Genomic DNA, 12,708 nt, shown 5'->3' on the forward strand with positions numbered 1-12,708 from the left:
AGTACTGTGTATTGGAATGCTCTGTGAATGTACACGGGGTGCCTCATATACACGTTTGGTCTAACAACCTAATAGAATGCTTTTTCCTAAAACAAAATACAACTCATTATCTAAAGGTACTTATCAAGAATAAAAAAGAAAAATAAGTAAGGACACAAATACAATTTTAAATACAAGTGAATTCATCATTTTCCACTCCTTTGCAATCTTGGATAAATGCAGATTAAGAAGATGGGCAGGTAATGCTTTTGTGAAGATATTTGCCAATTGAGCTTGGGAGGGAACATGAGAAGTTATTATATTACCTTCTTGAATCTTGTCTCGAATGAGGTGACAATCCAATTCGATATGCTTTGTTCTTTCGTGAAACACTGGATTGGCATCGATGTGTAAAATCGCTTGATTATCACAATAGAGCAAGGCAACTTGTGGATGTGAGACCTGCAAATCAGTGAGTAAATATCTGATCCAAGTGAGCTCAGAACATGTGGATGCCGTGAAGCAATACTCAACTTCAGTTAAGGAGTAAGAGACCACAGTTTGTTTCTTTGTTTTCCAAGAAACAAGAGAATTTTCAAGAAAAAATGCAATAACTTGTAACGGATCGACGTGTGTCAGGGCATGAGGCCCAATCTGAATCACACTAGGCTCTAAGTTGTAACTAAGATGTGGAGGGTAGTAATATTCCTTGACTAAGGGCTGTTTTGAGATATCGAATAATCTTGTGCATTGTGGATAAATGTGAGGTTGTAGGCTGATCCATAAACTGGCTCAAAAGCTGGACAACATAACATATGTTAGGTCTTGTGATTGTGAGATACAACAAATGTCCAACAAGCTTTCGATATGAACTAGGATTTGAAAGAAGCTACCCAGAATCCTTACTCATTTAAAATTCTATTCAAGGGGCAATTTCAGTGGCTTGCAACCAAGAGTACCCGAGTCTGAAAGTATGTCCAAGGCATACTTTCTTTAACATAGATGTATTCCTTTAGAGGATCGTGCAACCTCTAAACTAAGAAAGTAACGCAAGCAACCAAAGTCTTTTATCTTAAAGTGAGTGTGCAAAAACTATTTGAGAGATGCAATGGATTTTTGACAATTACCAGCCACAATAATGTCATCAACATACACTAATAAAGCAGTGAAAGAGGCACCATTTACTTTAGTGAAGAGACTATAGTCAGCTTTCGATTGCTTAAACCCAAAATCAATGAGAGATGAAGAAAACTTGAAGTACCATTGCCTTGAGGCCTGTTTAAGGCCATATAGGCTATTAACCATTTTGCACACTTGATGAGGTCCACCTTTAGTATAACCCGGAGGTTTTCTCATATAAATCTCCTCTTCTAAATCGCCATGGAGAAAGACGTTGTGGACATCAAATTGATGTAGCGACCAGCCTTGTATTGCTGCAACAGAAAGGAGGACCCAAACTGTTACCAATTTGGCAATGGGAGATAAAGTTTCTGTGTAATCGATGCCTTCTTGTTATGTAAATCCTTTTACAACAAGCCTGGCTTTTAGCCTCTTAATGGACCCATCAGAATTGAATTTAATCTTGTACACATACTTGCAGTCAATAGCTTGTTTTTACAAGAGGTAGATCGATGATCATCCAAGTTTGGTTTTATTCTAAGGCATTTAATTCAGTTTCCATAGCTTGGCACCAGCCATGATGTTTTATTGCTTGCTTATAAGTGTTTGGTTCAAAAACAATAGAGATGGTGGTTGAAATAGCACTAAAGGAAGGATGAAATTTTTGATATAAGAGATATTTATCGAGAGGATGGCAAGTACCAGTTATTTCTATGCATAACTCGGACAAAGATTGAGCTGGTTCATGGAGGGAGGCCTGTTTGCAGTGAAAATCTTACAAATATTGAGGTGCTCTTCTTAGTCTAATGGACCTGCGAAGAGTAGGTGTAGGAGTAAAACTAGAAATGAGAGAAATATGAAGATAAGGGAGGGATGAAGGAGGGAATCAGATTGGAAGATGGTTGATGAAGGAGCAGCAGAATTTGTGGATGGTTTAGGATCAAAGTTAGAGGTAGAAGTTGGAAAATCAAGAAAGTTAGGTAGTGGTTTAGTAAAAACCAGATTGTGATGGTTAGTAGTAGTGGAAGACATTGAATGGAAAGGGAATATTGATTCATGAAACACAACATCCCTAGAAATGAAGGTAGTTTTGGTTTCAAGGTCAAGAAGTTTGTAACCTTTAACACCAAATGGATATCTAAGAAAAATGCATATGCAACCTCGGGATCAAACTTTTTCCTACCATGTGAAAGGGTAGAAGCAAAATACAATGAGCCAAATGTTCTCATATGAGCATAGGTTGGTGAATAAAAGCTCATATGGTGTTTTATTTTGAAGAAGTGGGCTTGGTGTCCTATTAATAAGATAGGTTGTTGTTAAAACACAGTCATTCCAATATTCAAGTGGAAGACCAGCTTGAAATTTCAATACTCGAGCCACATTCAATAAATATTGGTGTTTTCTTTCTACAATCTCATTTTGTTGGGGGAGGCAACACAACTTTTCTGGTGAATGATGCCTTTGTTATTAAAAAAAATAGTCATTTGAAATTCACCCCCATTGTCACTTCTTAAAATGTTAATTTTAAGATTAAATTGAGCCTCAGCTAGATTGTAGAAAGACTCCATACATTTTTTGGTTTCAGATTTATTTTGAAGAAGGTATAGCCATGTACTTCTAGTGAAATCATCGACTATAGTTAAAAATTATCTGGACCCATCATATGTAGCTGTAGGAATAAGATGTTTTATGTTAACTGTTAGGAAAAGGAAGGCGATGCAATTTAGCCATTGGACAAATGTAACAAGGCTTACTATTAAGAGAAGATTTATTGTTCATTACAATGGGAACAATGATCAAACTAAGACAAGGAAAAGATAGATAACCTAAGCGACAATGCCAAAGGTTAGTGACACCAACATTGTTCAAAACAGAAGCTGACACAGTAAAGGAAGTGTTTGAAAGCTGTGAAAGTGTTCTGGCTAGACTTGAAGGAGAGACTTCAATTTGTAGCAAGTGGTAGAGGTCATCCCTCACTTCACCCTTCTCAATCGTTGTCCAAGACAGAAGGTCCTGAATAAAGCAAAAATTAGAGAAAAAAACAAGGCAGCAAATGAGAGAAGTGACAAGTTTCTTAGCTGAAAGGAGATTAAAGGTGAAGGATGAAACTCATAAAACCTCAGTGAGGCAAATGGATTTGGTGATTTGAACATTACCAATATGAGTGACAAGAACTTCAGTTCCATTTGATAATTTTACAGAATAGGAAACAAGTGTTGTGATTGATGTGAACAATGCGGGGCAGCAGACCATGTGGTTTGTTGCACCCGTGTCTATTATCCAAGGGAAAGTGTTGGATTGCAATGTAATTTGTTTGTGGGTGGATAAGTAAAGAGATATACCAGAGAAATTAGAATTTGGATGAGGTAACTTGGACTGAATCTGATTAGCCGAATGCTGAGCAGCGATAGAAGACTCCTTTGGCTGAAGTAAAGCCATTAGTTGTTAAAATTATGCCTTAGATAAACCAACTTTGTCATCACTGATTTCCTCATATGGTGGGAGAGGGGATATGCTGGAATGGGTAGCAAAAACTGCAGTGTTGGGAGATTTGTTGAAAAGTTTGTGGCCCCTGGATAGCTATGCAATTTGTAGCATTTTTCTACTATGTGTCCAGTCAAATGGCAATGGGAACATACATGGGTCTTGGCATTGCCTGCTTTAAAGCAAGTATCAAGGGAATGGCTTATAATTCTACAGTGAATGCAATAAGGTCTGTCTTTCTTTTGGTTAGGCCGTGGTTGGGATGGGAATTTTTAAAGGGAAAAAGGCTTCTTAATGGTGAGGGCCATTGAGTCAGGGGATGGGGCATGGTGAATGAGTTGATGCTGGCATTCTTGTTGTTATATCAATGAGAAAACCTTGGTAACAAAAGGTATAGGATCTAAAAGCATGATTTGATCATAGACATTAGAGTAAGTATCATGCAAACCCATTAAAAATTGAAAAACACAGTCACGTTGATAATGATCCAAAAGAGTTGTCATAGTACCACAATTTCAAACGGGAATAGGATCATAATTGGAAAGCTCATACCATAATGTTTTAAGTTTACCATAGTAAACACTTACAAAGTCGTGTTCTTGGAGAAGGCTGGAAAGGGTCTTCTTTAGTTGAAATATGCGTGGCCCATTCTATTAAAAGAAGTGATCATATAGATCGAGCCAGATATCCCATGCATCATCAACGAAAACATCACTGGATTTAATGAAGGAACTGATGGAATTTTGAATCCATGAAACTACCATGTCGTTGCAGTCTCCCAAAGTTCAAGTAAGGGGTCTGCTGGGTCAGTGGGTCGTGGGATGTCACCGGTGATGAAACCCACTTTGTTTTTGGCACGAAGGGCACGACGCATGGCTTGCGACCAGTGGCATAGTTCTCAGTTGTAAGTAAGTCAGTGACAAGAATGATGGCAAGGTTGTCGCCATTGTCTAGGCAAAAATGGGTTACCGGGATCACTGAGGTTCAGATAACGGGCCATATTGTTGGCACAAAAGGTGTTTGGGCTAATGGTTGTATGAACTGAGGAAGAATTGGAATGGTGGGATTCATAATCGACAGAGTTTTCAGGTGGGTCTTCCATGGATGATTGCTCTCAGGCTCTCGATACCATGTAAGGAAACCAAAAGAAGGGAAGAAGCACTACGATGAAGAGAGCATGACGCATTGAGAGGACTGAATTTCAGTATTGTGCATTGGAATGCTCTGTGAATGTACAGGGGGTGCCTTATATACATGTTTGGTCTAACAATCTAACAGAATGTTTTTTCCTAAAACAGAATACAACTCATTATCTAAATGTATTTATCAAGACTAAAAAGAAAAATAAGTAAGGACACAAATACAATTTTAAATACAAGTGAATTCATCATTTTCCACTCATTTGCAATCTATCTGGGCAACTTGTAGTTGCTGTAAGAGGGAAGCAACTTGCAGCTTGACTGTGGGCTTTAGCATCTTGGATCTGGGCTTTTGTAGCTGGAATATTTTGGGCTTCATATGCACTGTGTAATACATATAGACTTGTGATTGTTTGGAAAATTCCTATTCATGCCCCCTTTTTATGCAATTATTATGGTCATTTTTGTAAATTCAGTCATAGTAGTACTCTGTTATAGGGCTACTATAAATAAAGAGGTACTCCATGTCACCCAGCATAACATTTCAAGAACCCATTTAAACACCTTAATTTCGTTCATATACATAATACAAACTACAAACAAAGATGCAGCAAAATGATCGGGACCAGAAGCTCCTGCAAAATGTTGACAAGTTCAACATGAAGAAGTACAACAAGTTCTTGAAAAGGACTTTGCAGTCCGTTATCTCAGTCTCATTATTTTCTTTGTTTCTTTGCTACTCCTCAGGCTTCTGCTTCTTTCGGCCCCATTCCTTCATTGTCTACTTCTCCGCATTCCTTTTTTCACTCTTCACCCACACCCTCCAAAGGAGATACATATTTCTCATTTGCAATGCAATTCTTGCTATTCTAGCCAAGAGCTTATTTTCTAGCAGCTCTTCACCATCTGTGACTGATATTGGTGGCGACTTTTCAGCTTCTGATGTATTTGCAACGAAGACATCAGTTGCTGAGGAAGTCCAAGTCGGAAGTATTGGATCGGTAGATAATGTCGCTCTTGTAGCTGAAGGAGGAGAAGAAGAAGGAGAAAATCTAGCAGATCAAGCTGGAAAACTACAAGTACAAGAAGATGGGTCGTCTTCTGGTGCAGAAAATGAACAAAGAGAAATTGAAGCTTTCATTGCAGATCAAGATGAAGCTGGGCGAGAAGAAGAAGAAGAAGAAGAAGAAGAAGAAGAAGTAGCACCGGAAGCAAATGATGAATTGAACAAAAAGTTCGAAGAATTCATTAGGAAGATGAAGGAAGAAATCAGGATTGAAGCCCAACGTCAACTAATTGCCGTCTAATCATGACGTATATCCTGATCAGATGTATTATCTTGCTCCAAAATGCTTTGGTCTCTTTTTAAAATGACTAAGCTCTTTTTCTTTCTGATCATGTATCTTGCATTCATGCATGTAGAACTTAGCTTAATTCTGTCGTTAAGTTCTTTGTTTTAATCTTTAGCTGTGTGACTGTATGTTTTCTTCTTGTTCTTTTACTTCATCAAATTGAGCAAATTAAGCTTCAAAGTAAATTTAAGGGATTTACGTAATATGCATTTATCACTATTCACTCTCACATTTAATTTTTATAATTTTTTTTTATAAGAAATAGAGATATTTTTATAGCAATGTTTTTTTTATATGGTGTAGAGTAAAGAGGGGAGAATAGCAGTTGATGAGATGAAATATTAGGAACTTCATCTTTCGCGAGTTTTGTGGAAAATACTAGAAAAGTAAAGTCCAGTAGTACTGTGTAGAATTTGGACGAAATAGTTACTATTTAGTGCCAAGAATATGATACCACCGTACTGCAATACAGTAACAAGAAACTAGAACGCAGTACCTATATCGAACTTTTATGACGTGTTGTCGCCACAATCGAACCTGTAAGGACTTGCATTTCCTTTTCTTTCTGCTTTTTAAGCAGCGTGGAAGCCGATAAAAGAAAGAAAATAACGCCTTTGACCGGCCTTCAAGCATCTAATCTCTTCTTTAATGCACCCTTTATTAGACAAATGAAAGACACCGAATGCCTTTAACCGGCCTTTAAGCATCTCATCTCTACTTTAATTAGACGTATAAAAGACACCAAAATGCTCCTCACTCCCGACTCAAAACTTTCCACGCGCCACTTTTTTTCCTCGCAGCCAAACACCTCCAATGCGAGCACCATAAATGGACACGTTAAGAGCTATAGAGATTCAAAGCTACAAGAAGACATGAACCCCAGTTCAAATCCCATCCTTCCAAAGAGAACATGTAGGTCTGTCTCAAGTGATTTAAGCATAAAGTATATCGATCTCAAATAATAAGTCTTGAGATCAATCTTTACTTCGAAAATAAAGAGGGTAATCCACTCAATATGGCAAATTGATATTTGTCCTTCTCAGTCATGTACCATGTTGTACAGTACAGAAACCGACCCTTCGATGTGGTTCTTACACGTGGCTACAAGTTTGCAGCTATCATCATTTCCATTCTCTTGTTATTAATATTTTTAGAGCCACGTATCATGGACAGGGTCTCTCTAGAGACCCAAAGGGGACCCTCTTTCAAGTTCAGATTCAAATTGAATGAATAATATCAAACTCTTACCTGTAACTAAAAATCAGGTATGGTGGGGGGAAAGATCTAGATCTAGAAGGGTCCCTAGATTGATGAGGGCCACTGCAACATGCATGGAAGAAATCCACCCTAGTCTGCCTACAAGTAGTGACAAGAATGTGGGTGTCAAGTAATTGTCAATTATTCTGTCGATGATATGGTACAGTTCAACAAATGGATTTGTATGAAAGAAACAAGGCCTTGTGATTGTATGAAGATGAGTTCAACTTGTATCCTCCCGTCGTCATCTAAATGAGGCACGTGAATGCGGGTCCATGATCAGGTAAGCAAAAAGGACTGGTGTATCCAGAAAAACAAAGAGATCACTTCAGTAACTCGGTTACTGTAGAAGCTAATTCCCCATTTGCAATACAAGGGGCCCTTTGCAATCATACCTTTTTTTTTTTTTTTTTTTTTTCATTTTAGTCATACAGTTTTAAACGCGTCCATTGAGTCTGCATGATACTCTAATCAGTAATTTAGAGTTCATCTCAGGACACGAGTAATCGAGACAATTTCTACTTTGTATAGCCAATTAACAAGGAATCTTCAGTTTATAGCTATTATCATCTATTTTAAGATTATTTTTTTTATCCGCAGAAGAACTTAGATCAAGATGATTTCACTCCTTTAAGACATGGTCCATCACAAATAGGTTTATACATCTCAATCAACATAAAAAGCCAATTATATCACTAGTGTAAACAAACGACTCACAAATACGTTGGCAACCAGCAAGGTATTTAGCAAAAACAGAATTAGTGGTACAAAATTCTAGTTAAAGATGCTTCTTGAATCTCATTGGTATTCTCAACTTAAGATGTATTAAGAAGTGTCAACACAAAGCTTCGGATAAAAAATATGAGTAAAGACTATATATTGAAATCTCTCCTGCACATTTTTTTTTTTTTTGGTAATCAAGAAATTTTATTTTAGGAAAAGGAGGCATAGCCCCAAGTACACAGCATGTCTCCTGCACATTTTGGCATAGTATCAGCTATCGAGATATGTACTTCATAAAAAATACTGACTGGGCACCTCAATCTTCATGTTGTCCGTTGTAAAATCATATAAACAAAGGTGCACACCACTTCCATCAACGCGGCCTTTTCGCCGAACAAATTGGCCGTGATGGTGAAACCTACTCCAAATTCAGCATCTAAAAATATATTCAGGGAAAATGCAACTTATAAAAGCAGATAAAAATATGGCGGCTGTACTGAAGAAAAATCACTTTCTAAACCTCATTAAATCAGGCAGCTAGAATCTGTTCCAAGTTAAGGTGAGAAAAGATAAGAGCGTTGAAAGATGGAGACTATACTTTGCTTCATTATTAAAAACGACCTGAACACTTTACAAAGAACACCATCTTATGTGTATCTAACTAACCTCATCTGCATCCTTTTCAGCCAAGTTATTCATACAGGAAGCCACAATGTACACTTCTGATTAGCCATTCCCAGAATATTGCCTCTTTTGATTGGAAGTATTAATGAGAATGCATTATGTTTTTGTCCCTTTTTCACCTTCATCAGCTTTTACTCATACATTCTTCCACATGTCTGTTGCCTCCAAAAGATGAAGCATCCAGTGGTTGCATTTGCTAGAATACATAGACCCACCACTTCAAATCAACAAGTCGGTGAAAGTGTCAAACCCATAGCAACCACATCAGTCTCTGGTAGATTTCTGACCTCATTAAGAAGCCTTGTAAGTTCTTTGGTCAGTTCGCTACGAACATAATCAGAACGCTCCTTTGTAATAGATGATTCTGCGAATACAGTTTCACTAAGGCATTGATATTCTCGAAACCAATCATCCTCACCATTTTGAGTAGCGTTATTTTCATAAACAACTGGAGAGATTTCTCGTCGCCATCTACTTGGAAAATACTTGTCAGGAAGCTGAAAGTAGTTTTTTACTATAACTACCCTAAGAGCATGCCTGCACAAAATTCCTGAAGATTCATATTCCTTACAGGAGCAATGGACCTGTTCATCTTCTGGAATCCATATTACAAGACGCTCTACATCCATCTTCTTGAAGTGGCGTACTATATAGGACCCATTAGCCATTTCAGAGGTTGCATACTGCATGGCCAGCACCAATTCATTTTGTAAAGCATTGAAGGCAAAAGGCGTAAGAATACTCCGTGCATTCTCTTCAATGGGTACGCATGTTTTAAGATGCATATATTGCAACTCTAGACGTGCATGATTTTGAAAATTGGCAGAAATACCAACCTGAAAGAGTTCCAAGTGAAAGAAGAAACATTAGTGCGAGGACTACAGAGCATATATTATTGCAAGCAGAAGAGCTTAGGAAACCTTTAACTAATATACCTGCTCAAAGAAGCTACGTAAACATGTTTGTGCACTAAAAACCCCTTTCAAGAATGCATCTACGGACTTTGAATATGCCTGTGTTGCCATCTGAGCAAGAAAGTAGCCTCTCATATAGGACAGTGCCCAACATGTCCTGAAAGAAAAGAGTAAAGCAATGTGTTTGTCTGAACCAAGTCCAAACATTGAAAGCATTTGATTCCATCTAAGTTCAAATCCATCCACGCTGTCCATATTATATAAGTCATCGAACTCAGATTTAAATTCTCCATAGCGAGATCCAAGTGGGAGAGAGAACCAACTTGGTAGTTTGGAGAAAATATTCCATATAGAAGTGACGTGTTTAGTGCCAGGCAATTCACTTCTTATTGCGTCTCTAAGCCCAGGGTCAAGATCAGATAGAATTGTTTGTGGACATCTACCTCTCATGAATTGGACAAAACTCTGCATCCAAGGAAAAATATTATTGCAGAAGAGGATATAATAGTGCGTAACTAAAACCGTTATAATAAAGGATATCAGCAGCAAACCTGCAAAGCCCAAGAGAAGGAGCGTGGTGTTTCATCTTGCAACAGGACACAACCAAAGAAGATGGTTCTACCATGGTTGTCAATCCCAAGCCATGCTCCAAAAAGCATTCCATACGTGATTGATCGATAAGTAGTGTCGAAATAAAGTACATCCCCGAACATGGTGTATGCATGAACTGAGTCACCATAGGACCAGGCAATATTTTCAACTTTATCATTCTCATCCACTGTAAAATCATAAACAAAGTCTTCATCGGTCTCTTTTGTGGCCTTGCATGCCTCAAGAAGTTCCATCGTATCAGTTTCTCTCTTTTCAGTGAGCAACGCGTCATTTTCCTGAACAAGCTTCTTACGGTTTTGAACAAAATTTCTGACATCCCTCTCCAAAAATGGCAATTGCCCACCCTGAATCCCCTTTTCCAATTCCAGCACCTTCACAATACGATGAATGGGAAACCCTGCTTTAGAAAGTAACAATATGCGCTCTTGATCTGCCTCATGAATTTTACGATACGCTGGAAGGAGGCGCACTTGGTCATCTTCCAAAAGTTCATGGTTATGGACATTACTGAACTGTACAACAAACCATTGAGAAACCCCTTCAACTATCTCCTTCGACAAATACATTTTTGCATCACATCCACACCTCACTGATTTCCTATCCCTGTGGTGCTCTCCAGTAGGCTTTTTCTTCATGGGTGCAAATCCAGAACGGTAACAAACAAAGTCACGTTTATAGATACCAAGTTGTGGGCTAAGCCTCGATCGCTCTTTCCTAATCGAAAACCCATTTTTTCTAGCAAAATTTCCATAATACTCAAATGCATCATCGTCACTCTTAAATATCATTCCAACATAAGGAGAAACCATTGCATCCGATGGCGACGTATCATTCTTTATCAATTGAGATGCAATGGACGTTTCTTCAGCATCACTCTCATACGCAACATAACATTTCCAATCCCCACATGGGCATTGTTGCCGCCGGATCCATATGTTTTTTGAAGGTACTGATGTCATTATTTACACTAGGGTTGAATACATGCAGTTCAATTAAAGTCACTCGAAGCCTCAAAAACTAGCTGGAAGAACAAATGCAACACAAAGCAGAAAATTAACAGAGGAACAAAAAGGGTTATTCTTGGTAGGATAAGATACGCAAAGAACACAGAAAAAACCGGTAAAGCTAATATCTAGGACCTACAAATGGTTTGAGAATTGACGGGTTTTGTGCTGCAAGGTCATTGAAAAATTGGAGCAGAATTATACAAGGAAAATAGTAAGAAAACGTGTGAAAACTTAGTAATTTAGGCTTAGAATTGGTGTAAAATATCGTACCAGTGAGAGAGAAGGAGAGAGAAATGCTAAAACCCTTGTTGCTGCTGTTGCTGTTCTTCTCCTCCCAAGTCCCAACCCAGGTCCCAAGTCGGGAGATCCTGTTTTTCCCTCTACTATTGAAATCCCACAAATTAAAACAAGCCCAAGTCACTGTGCAGTGGTTACCGTGCGAGTCCCGGCTTTTAAGTCGGCCCTCTACTCTGTGAGGCCCGGCTCGGTTCATTAGACCTGATTTAGGGCTAGTTTAAATAGTGAAATGAGATGATATGAAATAATTTTAAATAAATAAAATAAAATATTATTTTTTAATATTATTATTATTATTATGATATTTAAAAAAGTTAAATTGTTTATTATATTTTGTATGAGAATTTAAGAAAATTGTAATAATGAGATTAGATAAGATGGGTTGAAAGTGTTTCTGTATGAATGAGCCTTAGTAAGTTCTGTGGGTCCAAAATTCAAATTATCAAGGTGAAGATATACAAATTCTCTCGAATTACTATTTAATTTATAATTAATTCCTATATTATCAATTTTGATAATCACTCTTATATTAAAAAAAAATTAAACATATGATAAATTAAATAATCCAAAATGAATCTACAAATTAATGAATTTTTTATTTCTAAATACCTAATTAATTAATTAAGTATTTATAGGGTATTCTATTTTCCTTTGACAAATAAGACAATAACATTAATTGACGTTATAACATATCAGTTCTTTCATTGAAAAGATGAAAGTGCTCCTCAATATTCTCAAATAAGACAAAATACCCTAGCAAATTTAAAATCTTAAATAAAAATAATTTCCAAAAAAAATAAAAATATTATAATTTGTGTATTTTAAATTTTTTGAATTTTTCTCAAAGTTGGTATTTATGTCATTTCCTTATATGGAGGGGCATTGAGATGTTTTTGGTAGTTTGGGGGTGATCGTCAAAATTGATGATTTAAGGTACTGTTATTGGTAATTCAAGGGTTTATATATGAATAATTTTACATACAATTGTGAAGTACATAAATACTACATAATCGTTTATATAAAAAGTGGGGTCTACTATTAAAAAATTAATTTTTTTCATGTGGATCTCATATTTTATTCACTTTTTTTAAAACGATTACGCGGCAGTTGTATAATTAACGGTTGCAAATATATTTTCTCT

The 12,708-nt window shown here is 37.1% G+C and overlaps 2 protein-coding genes across 2 annotated transcripts; one reads left to right on the forward strand and one right to left on the reverse strand.

The window, feature by feature from the left end:
* The first annotated feature begins 5,124 nt into the window (after positions 1-5,124).
* On the forward strand, positions 5,125-6,253 carry LOC121264045. Its single transcript, XM_041167086.1, has 2 exons — positions 5,125-5,278; positions 5,323-6,253. The coding sequence occupies exon 2, from the start codon at positions 5,327-5,329 to the stop codon at positions 6,026-6,028; it is 702 nt and encodes a 233-aa protein (XP_041023020.1). The 5' UTR covers positions 5,125-5,278; positions 5,323-5,326; the 3' UTR covers positions 6,029-6,253.
* A 2,297-nt stretch (positions 6,254-8,550) lies between these two features.
* Positions 8,551-11,698, reverse strand: LOC121266039 (putative protein FAR1-RELATED SEQUENCE 10). Its single transcript, XM_041169732.1, has 4 exons — positions 11,541-11,698; positions 10,203-11,284; positions 9,673-10,116; positions 8,551-9,573 (listed from the first exon to the last, which is right to left on the reverse strand). The coding sequence occupies exons 2-4, from the start codon at positions 11,220-11,222 to the stop codon at positions 8,962-8,964; spliced, it is 2,076 nt and encodes a 691-aa protein (XP_041025666.1). The 5' UTR covers positions 11,223-11,284; positions 11,541-11,698; the 3' UTR covers positions 8,551-8,961.
* Positions 11,699-12,708: the final 1,010 nt, after the last annotated feature.

The sequence above is a fragment of the Juglans microcarpa x Juglans regia genome, chromosome 5D (assembly GCF_004785595.1).
Source record: "Juglans microcarpa x Juglans regia isolate MS1-56 chromosome 5D, Jm3101_v1.0, whole genome shotgun sequence".
In the NCBI taxonomy this organism is placed as follows: Eukaryota; Viridiplantae; Streptophyta; class Magnoliopsida; order Fagales; family Juglandaceae; genus Juglans; species Juglans microcarpa x Juglans regia.

Excerpts from the sequence above, each read along its gene's own strand:
- LOC121264045 (XM_041167086.1), top strand. The coding sequence starts at position 5,327 with ATGCAGCAAAATGATCGGGACCAGAAGCTCCTGCAAAATGTTGACAAG.
- LOC121266039 (XM_041169732.1), bottom strand. The coding sequence starts at position 11,222 with ATGACATCAGTACCTTCAAAAAACATATGGATCCGGCGGCAACAATGC. Across the intron at positions 10,117-10,202 it reads CCTTCTCTTGGGCTTTGCAG|AGTTTTGTCCAATTCATGAG; the intron begins GTTTGCTGCTGA and ends CCTTGGATGCAG. Across the intron at positions 9,574-9,672 it reads TACGTAGCTTCTTTGAGCAG|GTTGGTATTTCTGCCAATTT; the intron begins GTATATTAGTTA and ends GAACTCTTTCAG.